The 18788-nt window shown below is 36.4% G+C and overlaps 1 protein-coding gene and 1 pseudogene across 2 annotated transcripts in view; one reads left to right on the top strand and one right to left on the bottom strand.

Moving 5' to 3' along the window:
* The window catches only part of AP1G1 (adaptor related protein complex 1 subunit gamma 1), a 78700-nt gene that overhangs the window by 54068 nt on the left and 5844 nt on the right, over positions 1-18788 (top strand). For both annotated transcript variants that reach the window (XM_019654284.1, XM_019654275.1), the window contains 12 exons: positions 936-991; positions 2149-2262; positions 5318-5458; positions 6176-6230; positions 9374-9496; positions 9689-9778; positions 10387-10514; positions 11459-11563; positions 12746-12887; positions 13065-13191; positions 18306-18413; positions 18531-18691. In XM_019654284.1, coding sequence (XP_019509829.1) covers positions 936-991; positions 2149-2262; positions 5318-5458; positions 6176-6230; positions 9374-9496; positions 9689-9778; positions 10387-10514; positions 11459-11563; positions 12746-12887; positions 13065-13191; positions 18306-18413; positions 18531-18691 — 1350 coding nt within the window. The remainder of the gene's footprint in view (positions 1-935; positions 992-2148; positions 2263-5317; positions 5459-6175; positions 6231-9373; positions 9497-9688; positions 9779-10386; positions 10515-11458; positions 11564-12745; positions 12888-13064; positions 13192-18305; positions 18414-18530; positions 18692-18788) is intronic.
* On the bottom strand, positions 13341-14545 carry LOC109388698 (cytochrome c oxidase subunit 7C, mitochondrial pseudogene; annotated as a pseudogene).

The following is an 18788-nucleotide window of genomic DNA, read 5'->3' as shown; positions in this document are numbered from 1 at the left end:
AATTAGATGAGGTTATTTTTTTTGGCAAGGCTATCACAGAAGTGATGTGCCTTTCTCAGTATCATATCAGGAGGTATAGGCTATCTGTTTGTCTCACTAGTGGTGATATTAACCTTGATCATGTAGTTAAGGTGGTGTCTGCTGTATCTCTCCACTGTAAAGTTGTTATTTTCCCCTTTGTAATTAAAAATATTTTGGGAGACACTTTGAGACTATACAAATACCTTGTTCTCCTCAGACTTTTGCCCAACAATTTTATTACTCATCAGAGGATCTTGTCTGCAACAGTTGTTAGGGTGGTGTTCTAATGATACTCTTCTATCGCCTTTATTTTGTCCTCATTAAATAATTGGAATTCTTCTGTAAGGAAGAATTCTCCCTCACGAATTTATTCATTCAATCATTTATTAATATAAGAATAGGTAGCCCATAGTCTTGTAAGAAACAGATTCGCTAACTATAATACAGTATTTGTGTATAGTTCTTTTTGTCTTTAATATTACAGTATCCAAATAACTTAACCAAAGTAGCTTAGGTTAGTTCTTTTCCTTTCCTCACCTTTCAAACAAAATGGTAACATATCATATATATTGTCCTGCACCTTACTTTTATCATCTAACATTATGATGGAGCTCTGGTCCATGTTTATGTATAGAGACCATTCTCATTTTTAAAAAATGTGGTAGAATATACATAGCATAAAGTTTACCATTTAAACTATTTTTAAGTCTGTAGTTCAGTGGCATTAAGTACATTCACATTGTTGAGCAACCAACACCACCATTTATCTTCAAAACTTTTTGTCTTCCCAGTCTATAAAATACTGTCTACCACATCTTTAAATAGTTTGTACCCATAAGAGGCCATGAAATTACTATTAAACAATATAAGTATTTAATTTTCCTAGATTTTTAACTTTTACTATTTTTCTTTAGGTACTAGCCATAAATATCCTGGGTCGTTTCTTATTGAACAATGACAAGAATATTAGGTAAGTCAGCTGAAAAATGTCTTGTATTTTGTTATCATAAACTCAGTTTTTTCAAGAATGACTTTGCTCAAGATCACACATGTTATTGAGTGACGTATTTAGAACTTCAACTCAGGAAATTTAAGATTTCTATTTTTAGTCTGGTCTTAAAACTGCTGTTTTGTAAATAATTTGCAGACTTGCCTTAGGGCTTGATTTTTACTCCTATTTATGCTATAAATCAGGAGTCAGCAAACTTTCTGTAAAGAACCAGATGGTCAATATTTTAGGCTCTATGGGCCTTTGGGTCACTGTGGCAATTACTCAGGAGAAAATTTCTTATCATGTTAAGCTGGAAAACGTGAAAATAAGCATTGTGGTATCCTGAATTATCTTCTCCTTCCAAAAGAATTTTTTTTTTTTATTTTTAAAGATTTTATTGGGGAATTGAGGGAGAGGAACAGCACTGGGGAATTGGGGGAAGGGGAACAGACAAGTTGCTGTCCTTTTGTTCTTCAGTCTAGTTGTGGAGGACGTGCTTCACTGGCCCAGGTTGGTATTACATTGCCCTCTTCCCGGGTGAGGCAGATTGGTCACTGGCCTCTGGACGGCCGCTCACGGTGGCTCTTGGCAGCTCACATCTTCTGCTAGCCGCTCACGCAGGCTTCCCAAGCTCTGCTGCTCAGAGCTGGCATCCCAAGCCAGCTCTTAACCAGCGTGCCACTCGGCCAGCCCCGAAAAGAATTTTTAAATACTTGGATGTTAAACTCAAATTTTTGTAGGGGTAGTTTTAGTACCAGTATTAAATAAAGGAGAAAATACAAATGATAAAATTGAAATAATTTCCTCTTGCATTTTAAGACGAAGGCCTGAAAAGGCATACTATATGCTTATTTTATTGTACTATTTGGAAGAACTTGAAAAAATTGAGTCAATCATTTTTAGGAGTTTAAATAGACTTGACCTTGAATGCAAATCTAAATCCAAGGCTGCTCCTGGGTGCCACTTTAGATTATAGTGTCTCTTATGCCTTTAAAATGTCACTACTATACTGACTGTTTTTTCTTTTAAGTGCTTAAAAATGTATGTTTTTCCCTAGTCTTTAGACATTTTTTTGTCATTATTTAGGCAGAGAACTACCCTGAATTTTGCATTTTAATTATCTTTGTTTCACCCAGATATGTAGCACTGACATCTTTGTTGAAGACTGTGCAGACAGATCATAATGCAGTACAGCGGCACAGAAGCACAATTGTGGACTGTCTAAAAGATTTGGATGTCTCAATAAAACGGTAACAGATTCTCGATAGTTCTCTGCCTCCGCCCCACCTGATAACTTTGTAGTAGTTTTTAAAGTGAGAATGTTGACATTTATGTATTTAGTCACCCTTTTCACAGATGAATTCTCTGCAGAGCAAATCCTTTTATAGAAAGGATTGGCAGGGAGAAGTTTAGGTCAACGAACGAGGCCAATAAGGACTACCGAAGTGCACACTGAAGTTTTCCTTGGTTCTTTGATAAATGAAACATAAAAATAAGCTGGGCAAGAGTTTACTTAACAGAGGTACTGTGCTTTGTGTGTTGGAGGATGAAAATACGGAGTGATCCATCGGCCAAGTGTTTTATCACTATGCTGAAACTCAAATTGCTGACAGCACACGTTTTCTCACAGTACTATGCCCTAAGATACGAGAGGCAGCTGTGTTTCTTAGAACAGTGCATCTGGGAATGACTGTTAGGCATCAGATAGCACTTCAAAAGGCATAATTTTTTTTTCCATGTTGGAGCAACTACTGCTTCTCCTCTTAGAATTGTAGATGTTTGTGAAACCTTGAAACCTAGCTATAGTTGGCCCTAGTGAAGTTTTGGTTGTATGTTCAAATCCAGAACAACTAGATTTGAAATGATCTCTGAAACCATTCACTTAACAAACATTTATTGATATTGAGTTCTTTTTGTTTGCAGAGAACAGGTGCTAAGTGCTTGGACAATCTAAAGATAAGACCTAGACTCAATGGCAACAACTTTTACGTAGTGCTTTGCAAAGGGTTTATAAGCACCCTCTCATTCGGTTCTCTGAGCAAGCCAGTGAGACTAGGCAATTATTTATATCCTCAGTTAACAGATTAGTTAAAGTATAGTCTCAACAGATTAGTTAAAATATAGTCTCAAAGGAATCAAATGACTGAACTCCAAAACCTTTCCCCTTGTACAGGGGCAGGCCTGGGAATAGAAATCAGGCCTCTGTCTTCTATTGTGTTGTTTCTCTATCGCTTATTACTGGGCTTTGCATTTCAAAAGTATCGATGTGTGTCTCTTTGACAGGCTCTATAGCAGTAAGAGCTCAGACTCTGGAGCCAGATTGCCTTATTTCAAATCCTGCTTCTGCCCTTAATAGAAGTGGTCTAGTTTACTTAACCTTTGAATGCCGCAGTTGTCCCATATTTAAAATGTGGATACAAGAGCACCCACTTCATAAGGTTATGCAGTATTAACTGGGTTAGTAAAAGTAAAGTACTTAAGCACTATATAAGAATTAGCTATTGTATTTCTATAAGGATTGGTTTTTTTTTTATTGCTTGTAAATTAACATGAAAGTATTTTCTACTTTTTAAATTGATATTTTTTAAAGCCAATTTATATACCATGTTTGAAGTCACTGACCAAATGTGGAAAGATGCATATAGTAATCTTATAACTTTTATATGTTAAACATTACCATTTTTGCTTTGGTTGCCAAATTTGATAGGCAGTTATAGACATTTTTATATGCTCTTTTTTCCTTTTCATGGCCTTCATTCTCTCTTTCATTATTTTTCCCAGCTTTATATATGCGATATAATTGACATGTAACATTGTGTAAGTTTAAGTTGTACAATGCTTTGATTTGACACAGTTATGTATATTACAAAACAGTTAACATTTTAATGTTAACTAATAGCATTAGTTAACAGTTGCATCATATTACATAATTAGTATTTCTTTTTTGTGGTAAGAACATTTAAGATCTACTCTCAGCAACTTTCGAGTATATGATACAGTGTTATTAACTTTAATCACTGTGCTGTACATTAGATCCCCAGAGCTTTCATTTTATACAACTGGAAGTTTATACGCTCTGACCAACAGTTCCCCTTCTCTTCCCCTCCCCAGACCCTGGTGACTACCTTCTAGTCTTTTTCTATGTGTTCAGCTTTTTTACTTCCATTTAAGTGATATCCTATAGTATTGTTTTTCTCTACCTGACTTACTATACTTAGCATAATGCCTTCCAAGGTTTGTTTTTATTCTAATTTCCCACATACCTTTTGTTTACTGTAGTTTTTATTCACTCAACATTAAGAGAAAAATAAACATAAAGCAAGTGGTCAAAATTAGCACATTTTGTGTATTTCTTCACATACCTTTTGATATAAATTGTGTTACATCATCTTTGGACAGAAGTGGGTGTAATAAAAGAGTATGGTGACTTTATGTATTACATTTTTAAGGACTAATGCAGGAAGATATTATTAGGTAATAATTTTGTTGCTTCTTTTTTTTTTTTAAGATTTTTATTGGGGGAATTAGGGGAGAGGAACAGTGTTGGGGAATTGGGGAAGGGGACCGGCCAAGTTGTTCTTCAAATCTTCATTGTGGAGGGCGCCAGTTGCCATCTGGCTTCCCGTTGGCAGCTCGTGGCCTCTAAGCTCAAGGTGCCAAGTTCAGTCTTAGTTGCAGATGGGTGTAGCCACCATCCCATGCGGGAGTCGAACCCAGCAGCTTTGCTGTTAAGAGCGCACGCTCTATCCACTGAGCCATCCAGGCGGGAGCTCAACTCAAGGTGCTGAGTTCAGTGTTAGTTGTGGGTGGGCGTAGCCCATCATCAAACAGGCAATCTTGATGTTATACCAGCTGAGCCATCCTGACACCTGTTGGCAGTTCAGCGACAACTCACCTTGGGTGCAGCGTCACTGGCCCATGTGGGAATCGAACCAGTGGCCCTGTTGCTCCGAGCTCGCGCTCTTAAGCCAACTCTTAACCAACTGAGCCACTTACCTGGCTCTGTTGCTTCTATTTTTGAACCTCTTTTCTAAATTTCAGCTTCATAGACTACATTGTTGAACCCAATCTACATTTTTGGTCATTAGTAGTGTCTCTCTTAGGAATATTTGAAGAAAAGTGTTGAACAAAGATTCAAAATAGAAAAACTAACTTTGATAGCGTTGGTTATCTCAGGTGTAAAGATTGGGATCACAGGATCATGCAAGGTCAATAACACATACCAGTGTACAGAAAGAACACACCTGGTTCTTAGTTTTCTTCCCACTGTAAATACCATAACTTTTTTTCCCCCGCCCCTGCAAGGCGTGCAATGGAATTGAGTTTTGCCCTGGTCAATGGGAATAATATCCGAGGCATGATGAAGGAATTACTATATTTCCTGGATTCCTGTGAGCCAGAATTTAAAGCAGACTGTGCATCTGGAATCTTTCTTGCTGCAGAAAAGTAAGATTTAATTTTTGCCTTTATCGATAAAAGATGGTTGGAATTTTTAAAAGCATCTTCAAAACATGAGGAAAATGTTGTAAACGTGTTTAAAATGTATAACATTTATTTCAAGCTCCCAATTAGAAATTACCTTTGAGAAGGCCAGTTTAGCCAGCATTTAAGTATGCTGGGACCAAAAAATAACTTCCCAAGTTTACAAAATCTCTCTCTGTGTCTGTTCTTGAACTTCTCATATATGATGTCCTCTTAATGAAGACTATAGAAAAGTTATAGCATCTGAATTGTGACTCTGTGTAAAGCTTTAGGAAAAAATACCTCAAGATTTTGATAGTATCGTTATTTCTCCACTTGCCAACTGTGAATTTAAAGGAACAAGTTCCTAGTACTGGTGTTTGCTGGGTCTGGGAATAATCCCTTTTCTTCTGTCTGCTCCATCCTCTTCTGCCCTGACTTTATGGTTTGTTTTCCGAGAAACTGGAGATAGACTCCCATTTTTTAGCAACTCTTATTACAGTATTATGTGAAACGCGAGTTTGACAGTATGCCATTTTATCACCCTTCAAAATGGATATTGCTGCTAGATTTGAAGGTCTCCAAATATAATGACTTAGCCAGTGAACCTAAAGAAGACCATAGGCAGGAATTTTGCAACTCACTGAGCACAGTATAATATACAGGTTCCCATTTTTTCACCTGGTACCATTATTTCCTTAGGTATGCACCTTCCAAACGGTGGCATATAGACACAATTATGCGTGTCCTGACAACGGTAAGTAGCGCTTTTAAAAGTCAACATATACTAAATGCTGGTTGTGCTGAGTAAGGCAGACAGCCCTTGCTCTCATGAAGCTTACATTCTGGTGTGGGAAATAGGAAATTCATGGGGAAGTATGCACTACACTGTCAGGCAGAGAAAAAGCAGCATGAAGGGACTGATGATGACGGGGGAGGATGGGATATGGGGCAGTGGACCAAGTCACTAAGAGGAGGTAATATTTGAGTAGAGAACTTGGTGAAATGAGGAGCCATGCAAAGATTTGGGGTAGGAGTATACTAACCTGAGGGAACAGCAAGTATTGCAAAGACATCAAGTAGCAACAAGCTTGCCTTGCTGGGAGAGCAGGAAGGCCAGTGAAGCCAGAGAATGGTAGGTAGCATTGACGCGGGCTAGATTCTGTAGGGCCTCACAGGAGTTTGGATTTTATTTTGAATGTGATAGGAAGCCTCAGGAAGGTTTCGAATGACTAAATTTATTCTGAATTTAAAATGACAGTTTTATAAGGTATTCTTTCTTTGGTAATCTTCCAGAATTTTGGATTTTTCTGCTTATCATTCAATTAATAGAGATTAGACATCTGAGAGTAAAAATGAAAGTGTAGTGTAATATAAAGAAAACATAACTATGTCTAATTATGTCACAGAAGTAGACACCATAAAGGAAAACATTCACAAATTTGACTGTATTAAAATTTAAAATGTATATAGCAAAAGGAAGAACATCTACAAAGTTAAAAGACAGATGACAAGTAGGGGGAAATCATTGTAACATATAGCAGCATATTAATATTTTTAATCTATAAATAATTTATAATTACTAGGAAAAATAAGAAATTCTAATGGAAAAATTGGCATTTGAACAGGCAGTTCACAAAAGAAGAAAGAAATGGCTAGTTAACATTGAAAAAATACCCTTGCTAGTAAAGAAATAGTAAGTAAAATAAAAGTGAGATATTGCTTTTCACTTATACTTTTTAATCTAATTCCTATTAGTTAGAAAATAGAGAAACAGGCAATACACTTTACTTTATGTGGGTATAAAATGGTGTCATCTTTCCAGAGTACAGGTTGGTAGTATGTAGTAAAATTCTTAGTTTATATTTTTTAATTCATTAATTTAATTTTTAGGGCTTTATCTTGGAGAGTAAAAGAATAAGTGTACAAAAATGTATATACAAAGGTGTCCAATTTTGTTTATATAATAGGAGAAAAGTGGAAACAACTAGACGTCTCCAAATGGGCATTGGTTAAGTAAATTATGAGACATCTGTAGGAGGAAGTGATATCATTAAAATTATGAGATTTTATATATATACATATATATATGTGTATATGTGTGTGTGTGTGTATATATAAATAAATTTTAGTTACTGTGGATTTCTGTCTGTGATGTAGTATTTTCTAGTTTATCTACAATGAATGAATTTTGTGAAAGGTTAAAAGTTAATAAATGTACTTGTTAATGGGGAAATAGTACTGTAACAAAAGATGTGAATCAGTACACTTTTTTTTAGTGTTTATAAGGCTCAAAAGAAGGGAAAAATTAGAACTCATGAAGAAAAATGTTTATTAAACTTTAAAACCATTTTTTAAAATGCTCCTACTTTTCATTTTTCCTATTAAGCTATGTTCTCTTTTTATGATTTTTCTTTAGCCTGTTGATGTACTGTGTTACAGTAATCGATTTTTGATTATTGAATTAGCCTTTCATACTTAGAGTGAATCCCACATAGTGGTTGTATTTGATATGCTAATATTTTTAAAGGATTTTTGCATCTATGTTCATGAGAGATACTGGGCAATAGTTTTCCTTATGATTTCTTTGACACGTGTTGTTTAGTAGTGTGTTTAAGCTCCCAACTACTTTGGAATTTTTCAGCTATTTTTGTGTTGTTGATTTCTAGTTTAATTCTGTATGATTTCTATTCTTTTAACTTGAGAACATTTTTTTATGGCCCAGAATGTGGTCTGTCTTGGTGAATGTTCCATGTGAGTTTGAGAAGAATGTGTACATTCCACTGTAGTAATCTGAAGTAATCTATAAATGTCAAATAGACCATGTTGATGCTTTCTTGTATTTCAAACGCTGCTTTCTCCCACAACAATGTGAATATCTTGTTACACCACTATTACCTGCTTTTTAACTTCTCACGTTTTCTTTGTCACCATGTTTCGAAACTTCTCCCTCTGACTTTGTGTTTCTTAACAGGAGTGGGTAGCTCAGTCACGGGACTTGTCGTTTTCCTTTTCTTTTTCCTCTTTTTCTTTCCAAATTACACATGGTTAGGCCTGGGCTCTGTCTTGTAACTCACATCTGCCCTTTTGTCCAGTAATGGGAGATTGCATAGGTGGGTTGATATTAGGCACAGGTGTCACTGTTTGTATGTCCTGTGCAGCCTGGTTGTCATACTGCTCTGACATATCCAAGATTTAGTGCCTCATAGGTTAAATAGCTTTACTTTGTCTCGTGGTTGCAAATAGTATCTCAGATTTCACTAGTCAAGAGGATATTAAAAAGACCAAGTTAAAAAAAAAGGAAGTGTGGATAATTAAATACAAAATATTTTCCATTCCTGGGACTAATGGTTGGTTCTATAATATTTGTAAACCCTAGTCTTCAGAGGACATTATGATGTTTTAAATAAACAAGTTTTTAAAAAGCTCTTATTTCTTATTTAATATGCCCCTTTGAGCTGTTCATGTAGAGTCTTTTCACCATCCGCCAGAGTAACATGACTACTGTAGTTAGCCCCTATGATTTTAACATTGGTGTTGGGGACTTGTGGGAAGGGAGAGTTTGTCGTAATTAAGTTACAGTGAATATACTTGTTAAATTTTTGAAATCTTACACCTTATCTGTTTTGTGTAGAAAAGGTCTTTCTTGAAATTGTAAACCTTTATATTTTACTTCGGACAAAAAGATTTTATTTTATTTTTTATAAAATTAAAAAACTTAGAATATTTATTTAAATAAGTAAGACTTTGAAGTTTGAGCTGTTTATGAACCTGAGTATTGGAACCAAGTTTATCTTTGAGGGTATTCTGTAGTAGTGTCCTTCTAACAGCATAATAATAGCTAACATTTTTTATCATCACTGTGTGTTTCTAGGGGTAACTGTCTACATTTCCTTTTAGGCAGGAAGCTATGTTCGTGATGATGCAGTCCCCAACTTGATCCAGTTAATAACCAATAGTGTGGAGATGCATGCCTATACTGTCCAGCGTTTGTACAAAGCAATTCTTGGTGATTATTCTCAAGTAAGTGCTTCATTTGCTTTTTTTTCCACTTTGGGGTGAGGAGGGGATTACACTTTATTTTTCTGGTATGTTCTTATTATTAACTCTAAATGTGCCTCATTTTTGGCCCATATGATTAGATGGCCAAAAATAATTTGCATTAATTTTTGCAAGGATGGAAGTTCTTGACAAACGGTAACTTTCTTTTGACAGCAACCTTTGGTGCAGGTAGCTGCATGGTGTATAGGAGAATATGGAGATCTTTTAGTATCTGGCCAATGTGAAGAGGAAGAGCCTATTCAGGTAACCCTTGTCACTCTTAGTTAAAGATAGGAAAAAAACAATGGCTTTGGATATGAGGGTAGTGTTCAATGAGGAGTTGAGGTTGAGTCCTTGAAAACCTTTTAAAGAAATAATACCTGAATTATATTGGGAAACCTGTCAGTTTTTTAGATAGACCTTCCTGGGCCACTGAACTTATTAAAACCACCTTAGGATCCACTTCCTACTCCATCAGACTGAATTATATTGTTTCTTTTACCCTCTCGCTGATTTAAACAAATAGTGAGACAGCCATGTTTTCATTTGCCTATTAAAGGATTAACTTTAGAAGTTGTGGCAACAGCACTTGAACTCTCTGTAACTTTTTCTTTCCTTTCTCTGCTTCTGCCTCATGAAGCTGTAATATGCCTCTCAGTCCCCAATGGTATTTTCCACTCTTTTTTACCTACCTCCTACCTGCTTCTGGTTGATAGATTAGCTTTTTCAGTTATCCTCGTAAAGCACAAATTGTGTTAGAAGCTTGGTAATGATGGGAGGATTGACTTTCTGGTGGCATCCTGTCACTTGATATCAGATTTAGACATTTACTGTTACAATTTATTGTACGTTGTCTTTTTTTTTCTGTTTAGGTAACAGAGGATGAAGTGTTGGATATTTTAGAAAGTGTCCTAATCTCTAACATGTCCACTTCTGTGACACGAGGTTATGCCCTCACTGCCATTATGAAGCTTTCTACTCGATTCACCTGTACTGTAAAGTAAGTATGGCGCTCTAAGGTGAACAGATTGTTTTGTAATTTAAAAAAACTTTTTATTACGGAAAACTTCAAGCAAAGGCAAAAGTAGAGAGAATAGTAAAATGAAATGCATATACCTATTACTCCACAATAATAGTAATCATTTCATGGTTAATCCTTATTTCATCTATACTTTGCTCCCTGTCATCCCCCTACCCCACTATTGGTTATTTTGAATGTAAAAAGTTATGTTTTAGAAATCAGGCTTCTAGTGCATTTTTTTCTTTTTAAAGTTATTTCCCTGTATAAGGGTTCTAGTTTATTATAAAATTTTGAGATGTATGAATAAGAAGAAAATCGTGAAGGTTTGGATGTTTAAACCTTTAAATTCTTCTGTTTACTGTTTTGAATAAAAGTCAATTCTTGGATCAGTTTCCCACCCAAGCATATATATGGCAAACTTAGTTTTCTTAGACTTTCTGCTTTACTTTTTAATGTAAGGCCTTGTGAAAAATTATATTTTTGACTCTTTAAATTGTGAACTAGAAAAATTTGGTGTCAGGTGATGACCCTTTGTTGGTAAAACTCTGATGCTGTGCCCCTATTGTTGATAAAAGCTTATTTTAAAGTATTAAAGAAGAGTATGAACAGTATAAGTAGATTCTTTTATTGCAAATTAATAATTGATACCTTTATCTAGCAAATTTTAGGGTATGGGACCTTTAACAGACAAAAATCTAGCATTACAGTTAGAATAATTATAATAGTGAATGATGGTGTCGAGGTATATGTTGGATGAATGAAGATAAAGGAAAGGTGTTTTGTTTTTGAAAGACTATGTAAATTAAGAAAAAGTGAGTATTTCCAAATTTTAGCCAGAAAACTTTGGTTTAAACATTATTCTGTCTGTTTGTTTATGAATTTTCTTTTGGGTATTTGAATTCATTTGTCATTTTATCCCAAAGCCGAATTAAGAAAGTGGTTTCCATCTATGGAAGCAGTATTGATGTGGAACTCCAGCAGAGGGCAGTAGAATATAATGCACTTTTTAAGAAATATGACCATATGAGGTAAGTGAAAGAAACTAAGCAATGCATGTTCTTCTTAGTGTCCCCAACAAATTGTCGTGATAAATTCATAAAGGAGACTCATTCCTTGTGCTTATTAACTGGACTTCATAACCCTATTTAGTTCTCATTGCTTGACTGCTTCTGTTTTGTTCACCTTCTAGTTTGCCTCGTCTCTAGATAAGTTAACTGGTCTTTCTTTGCCCTTCTCCCCTTTTTTTTGGTATGGAAAGTTTGCTTCATTTTCCATTTTATTTGGTTAAGAAGTAGGAGTTTTATTTTTTTCAAGAGAATCTCATTCAAAAACCATTATTAACATTTTGGTACATAACTTTTTGCTCCCTTCTGCTTTGCAGTATCTTCTTAATTGGAACCTATTAACGTATTTTGCCATGTGTAATGCGCAACTTTTGACCCAAATTTGTGAGACAAAAATAAGGATGTGCATTATACATGGGTAGTACTAATTCCATATCTATATAGATGTTTTTAATTCTTTTATTTGTGCTTATGAGTTAAAAGTGCAACTCTAGAAATCAATAACTATCTATATGCAAAATAATACTCTGGAATACAATAATCAGTTTTGTTGAACTTGCAACAGACGAAGAGTTCTTGGCCTTCTATGATGCGTAAATATCACAGATTTGTTACTGGTACATAAAATTTTTTGTACCTTGTATCTGTTCTTGTATTTTGTAATTATTTGTTACATAATATTTCTTGTACCATAATATGTTAAAAAATAAATGCTAAAATTTTTTTATAATACAAAAGCAAGTACCTAAATGTAAACAAATAAAAATTTGAATTAAAAAATTAAAATGAAAGATGTTTTTTCCTGCAAGTTTGGGCCAAAAACGTGGGTGGGCATTATCCATGGAAAAATACGGTACTACCTACTGATTTACCTATCTTGCATTCCAATTTCTCTACCGCTGAGAAATCCCACTCTCTTGGGGTTTGGGTAGACAGTTTGTCCATTCAAGCCTTCTTGCCTGCCTTTAATCCAGCCAGGAATTCAGGTCATGTGTTCCTGTAATCCACCTTCTGTTTTAGCGTGTCTGTTGGGGGCGGGGAGGGAAGATGGCTCTTCATGTTTGGCTCCAGTATAGTGACAGTGATCGTTTTGGGTAGGGAATCTAGGTTAACTGCCAAGAATTTAACCACTTCAGATTCTTCCAGGTCTGCCCTGCTTGAGAGAATGCCTGTCATGGAAAAAGTGACCACAAATGGTCCTACTGAGATTGTGCAGACAAATGGAGAGACAGAACCAGCTCCACTAGAGACCAAACCACCACCCTCTGGGCCACAGCCGACCAGCCAGGTAGCTTTTCACCTGATGATCTTATAGTTCCTTATGAGCCATCTCTTAGGGGATTTCCTTCAATGTTCCTAGATTGAATGATGGTTCTCTTCCTTATTTTTAAATGTTGAAAGAGCTTTGTATTAAATGTAGATTAGGCAAATAACTGATAAATTGAGGTATTATTTTCTTGTTTAGGCCAATGACTTATTGGATTTGTTGGGAGGAAATGACATAACACCTGTTATTCCAACTGCACCTGCAAGCAAACCAGCTTCTGCTGGTGGAGAACTTCTTGATTTGCTGGGAGACATCAACCTTACAGGTGAGGCCAGACTGGAGTTATTTAATCTTAGATAGGGATAATGGCCTTGGGGAAAAACTACACTGAGCATAGAATTTCTTTTTCTTTTTTTCTTCCAATTATCACATTTTGTATTTCAGAGAAGAGGCATTAAGTTTCATGCCTTAAGTTTATTTATAAACATACCTAGTATGTTGAGTTCAACAGTTTGATCAATTTTTCAAAGTGATCGCACCTCTTAAAATGCTCCTCTTCATATCTGTTTCATGGATTAAGTAAAACATCCTTGTTTCTTTTTGTTTTTTTTATTGGGGAATTGGGGGATGGGAACTGTGCTGGGGAATTGGGGGGGAGGGGAACAGACAAGTTGCTGTCCTTTTGTTCTTCAGTCTAGTTGTGGAGGACGTTACTTCACTGGCCCAAGTTGGCACCATCATTGCGCTTTTCCCGGGCGAGGCAGATCAGTCGCCGGCTTCTGGACGGCCTCTCACTGCAGCTGCTGGCTGCTCACGCTGGCTGCTGGCTACATACGGTAGCCCATGAGGGGCTGCAGCCTACGCCGTCGCTGGCGACTCACGGCAGCCCAGCTCCAGGTTGAGCTGTTGTTCAGCATCTTAGCTGTAGAGGGCAGTGTCACTGGCCCTCATATGTGGGATCTGAACCGGGGCCCTCTGGCTTCCCAAGCCAGTTCTTAACCATCGCGCCACTCGGCCTTGTTTCTTAAGCAGTTGGTGTCTTACTATTAAGAAAGGTGCGGCAAATCCAGATTCAAAGTACAGAGTCATCATAACTAGCAACCGCCACTGAAAATGGCAAAGTCTTCCCTGGCCTCTCCTCTTAGTGGCTCCTACGGACCACAGAGGTTGTGAACCTCCGGATGCTCTGTCCCAACATAGCGCTTTTGGGAGGCCTGCAAAAAGCACAGAGACCAAAAACAGAGGAAATGTGAACATAGGCCTTCTAGCACATGAGTCAGTTGAAGATGGGAAAGCCTAAGTGAGAAGCAAGACTAGAACTTTCACATCTGGGATATAAACTGCCATGGTAATACTCTAGAGCATAGAGATTCCTTAAAGTCCTTTTTTTTAAAGCTGAGCCATCCTGCCACCTGTTGGCAGCTCAGCTCGTGCCGGGCATCAAACTACTGTTGCTAAGAGCTCAAAGTCCAATTTTTAATTTGAGGAGAGTAAAGTACTCAGTCTTTTGACTTTCTCTTTCAGCTTAGAAAAGAAATATATCCCGAGTCTCCTCTGCTTTTAGTTAGTGTCCCAACACATCACTTTTTCTAGGTTTCTTTCTACTCATGGTTAGTTTGCAAGAGCTATGGTCACTTGTGGAGAGTGGAGAGATGTCAACCTGTTTTCCTCCCCCCCACCCCCAGTCTCCCTCCCTTTCTTCCTGTTTTTAAAGCAATGAAAAGAGAAAAGCATCCATAAATGTAATATTCAAACATAACTTTTATTTAGGAGTATTTTTTTCTTATCTTTGTTTATGTAGTAGACATTTGTAATTGATGTGTTCAATGATATTATGAACACTTTAGACCAAGAATATCACTGTAGTATATAATTTCTATCTTAAGTGACTTCTTTAAAAGTATAATGGAGAGTTAGCATACATGACCGCAAGTGGAAAACAGCTGTAGGATAAGGATGTTGGGTAGTCATCTAGACTGACTATCACAGGCTAAATGATTTTTTCCTAACACAGCAGCCTCCTGGAGCTTATAGTTTATATCTATGTCTTAAAAAAATTTCAAAATGTTACTTAATGTATTTTTGCATCATTCATATATAGTCAATTTCAAATCCTCAGATGCCAAATCTATATTGGATATATGGAAAGGTGAAAATAATCCCATAGTTAAAATGTAGTCTATATAAATGATATGCTTTATTTATTAGCATATTAGCATTTCCATGTTAGTATATAGTCTTCACAATTATAATTTTAAATGGTTGTCTAGTACTTCAAGAAGTTTGTACAATTATTTACTCAATTCCTTACTATTGGGCAATTTGTTTCCAGATTTTTCTTATAACTAATGCCTCAACAAATATCATTACATCATTGTGGATTACTTTCTTTGGCTAAGTTATTTAGTCTTCCTGAATCTGTTTAAAATAAGGATGATCAATATTTACCTCACGAAGTGTTTGTGAGGAAGTGTTTGTGAGGTGACTTATTCATTGTGTGCATGACTCATAGTAGGCACTTGGTAAAAGTTATTTACCTAATCCTCAATGTATATAGCTACCAGTTTCACTGTACAGTCATAAGTATTATATAGTATAATTTTTTTAAAGCCCTAACAGGTGAAAGAAAGATAGGCCCTATTATTTTTTTAATTTTAATTTTTTCAGTCACAGGGAATGTTTCATATATATCCACATATTCTCATTTAAGTTAAAAATTTTTGAGTTTTAAATTCTTTAAGCCACCATTACAGTTATATCCTAATGCGTAGTAATTTACATCAATGGAAATTAGTAAATTTAGTGTGTGCGTTTAGAGGAATTGAAGCAGTGCGTTTCTGTTGTTTCCCAACATTACTTATTGTATCTTTACAGGAGGAAAAAACTAAAATTTAAGGGACTTAGGGACCCATTTGTTACCTGTAGATGTCTTGGGTGGCCTCTGATTTTCCATGGGAACTGGGAGCACATTTTTAAAATTGTTTTGAAAGTGGGAATTGTGGGAAAAGTACTACATTTGATTTATAAAAACTAGGAGAACTATATGAATATTTCTTTGTATAGTTCATTGGTAATCAGCTTGATTGCACAGTTCTGCGGTGTCACATTAGTTTTAGCTTCTTGTGCTTTGATTCTCCATCCATAGTTCTATCTTCCTTGCTAATTTTTAGTATGTCATTTGTTTTGTTTCCCCCTAGTGTACTTGGGTATTTTTTTGAAAAGATATTTCAGCCTTCCGTTAGTTTTTATTTTGTTAATGCTTTTGAAAATATTATATTTTCAGTTAATTTCATAAGTAGTTTGAAATCTATTAAAATATTAAACGCATTCTCTGTTTTGCTGAATTTTCTTATGCCTCTTCTTAGAATCCTGATGTCTCTCAGTTCATGGTCATGTTCTATCACTTGCCCTCTATTGTATGATCCTCAACTTGTTCTTGTTTGGAAGGATCAAATAAAAATGGTAGGGGCTGGCCGAGTGGCTCAGTTGGTTAAGAGCTCACTCAAGAGTTTGAGCTCTGAGCAACAGCAGTTCGATGCCCAGCCCGAGCTGAGCAGCCGCTGAGCTGCCAACAGGTAGCAGGATGGCTCAGCTTTAAAAAAAAAAAAAAAGGTAATATGACGATTTCTTACCCCCACTGCATACCACCCTTCCCAGGGTGTGTGTGTGTTGTGTATGCGGTAAAATTTTATTATGCAGTATTTAACATCTATAAAATTGAATAAATGGCTTGACCTACTTAGCTTGTAAAATAAAATATTATTATGAGAGTTGACGTTCCCTTTGTAGTTGCCCCCTCATCTCCTTCCCTCTTGATGCAGCAGGGAGCTACTGTCTATCCTAGAGCAGCGTTTAGCTTTGGTGTTTGCCATTTCTGTGTATTTCTTGATAGTAGTGTGTAGTATTGTTTTGCCAGTTTTTACCTTTTTAGAAATGGCGTCCAACTGAATGTTTTCTTTTGCACCTTGCTTTTTTGCTAAAAATAGTATTTGTGAGAATAATTCATGAATAATTCATGTTAAGTATACAGTTGACCCTTGAACAACACGGGTTTGAACTGTGTGGGTCCGCTTATACGTGCATTTTTTTTTTTTTCAGTTGACCTGTGCAGTTCAGTTGACCCTCGTAGTTCAAACCTGAGTTGTTCAAAGGTCAACTTCTCTGTTGGGGATCCTCGTGTTTGGAGGTCCGATGGTAGTTATACACAGATTCTTGACTGCACAGGAAGTTGGCATGCCTAACCCCTGTATTATTCAAAGGTCAACTGTATTTCCAGTGCAATCACATTTTTATTCTTTTTCATATATAGTATTTTATATTGTCAGTGTACCATAACTTACTTATATATTAATCTTGATGATAGACATTTGGTTGTTTCCAGTATTTCACTGTTAGAAACTATCCTGCTGTATGCACACTTTTTGTACGTGTCTCCCAATGTACCTATGTATGAATTAATCAAAAGCATTCCGGAGAAGAGCACTGGTTCTTAAATGAGGGAAATTTTGCTCACTAGTATCTGGAGATATTTTTGTTGTCACAACTGGAAGATGCTACTATCATTTAATGGGTAGAAGTCAGGGATGCTGCTACACACTCTACAATGCACAAGACAGCCCCCCACAACAAAGAATGATCTAGCCTAAAATTTCATTAGTTTTGAGGTTGAGGAACTTTCATTTAGGTGTATACTCATGTTCAACTCTATCATTGCTAAATTGTTCTCTGGTTTGGTTGTACCAGTTTATGTCCCTATGACAGAAGTTAGAAGTCCCCATTGCTCCATATTCTTAACCAGTATCTGGTATTATCAGACACTGAAATTTTCACCACTCTGATGGATGTGAGTAGTACCTTATTGTGGTTTTAAGTTCCATTTCTCTCATTACTGTAAGATTGCGCATCTCTTTTCATAGGATGCCCTTTTCATTTAGGTTCCCTCTTCTGGTAATGGCTTGTTCATATCTCTTACCACTTTTAAATTGAGTTATCATTTTTTTATTGATTTGTAGGAAGATATTTATAGTTCTGGATGCTTATCCATTTGTTATTTTGTAGCAAACATTTTCTCTTGCCTGTGGTCTCTCTATTATTTTATAGTTTTTTTTTTAAGCTGAGCCATCCTTCTACCTGTTGGCAGCTCAGCGGCTGCTCAGCTCGGGCTGGGCATCGAACCGCTGTTGCTCAGAGCTCAAACTCTTGAGCAAGCTCTTAACCAACTGAGCCACTTGGCCGGCCCTGTAGTATTTTTTAATGACAGACATGACTCATTTTAAAGTGTTTGAATTTTAAGTTCTTTCTCTCTATGTTTTATGCTTTCGCATCTTGTTTAAGGAACACTTCTGTTAACCTGAGATCATAATAATTTTCTTCTATATTTTCTTGGTTGGCTTTGTCATGCTGACTAAAATTGACTTAATGTTGGAATGTTTCCTTTAGGTGCTCCAGCTGCTGCTCCTGCCCCTTCCTCAGTCCCACAGATATCCCAGCCCCCCTTCTTGTTGGATGGGCTTTCATCAGGGCCTCTCTTCAATGACATTGCTACAGGTACAATTACTGATGTTATCAATAGAGCAATGAGAGGTAGTTACTGAAGAAAGCAAGTGATAATTTTGTAAGCATTAAACTGACTACAATTAGGCTTATCTTCCTGTGCTCTTCCAGGCATCCCCTCCATCACCGCATACAGTAAGAATGGCCTGAAGATAGAATTCACCTTTGAACGGTCAAACACCAACCCCAGTGTCACAGTGATAACGATACAGGCCTCCAACAGCACAGAGCTGGACATGACAGACTTTGTTTTCCAGGCTGCAGTACCAAAGGTACTACAATGTCTTTGCCTTTTTCCTTTGAATAAAGATTGACTGACTTGTTTTGAAAGTGCATTGGTAAGGGATATATATATATATATATATATAT

This window comes from Hipposideros armiger, unplaced genomic scaffold (genome assembly GCF_001890085.2).
Source record: "Hipposideros armiger isolate ML-2016 unplaced genomic scaffold, ASM189008v1 scaffold_9, whole genome shotgun sequence".
Classification (NCBI taxonomy): Eukaryota; Metazoa; Chordata; class Mammalia; order Chiroptera; family Hipposideridae; genus Hipposideros; species Hipposideros armiger.
The sequence above is the reverse complement of the archived record's forward strand: the minus strand, read 5'-3'. Positions and strand labels throughout refer to the sequence as shown.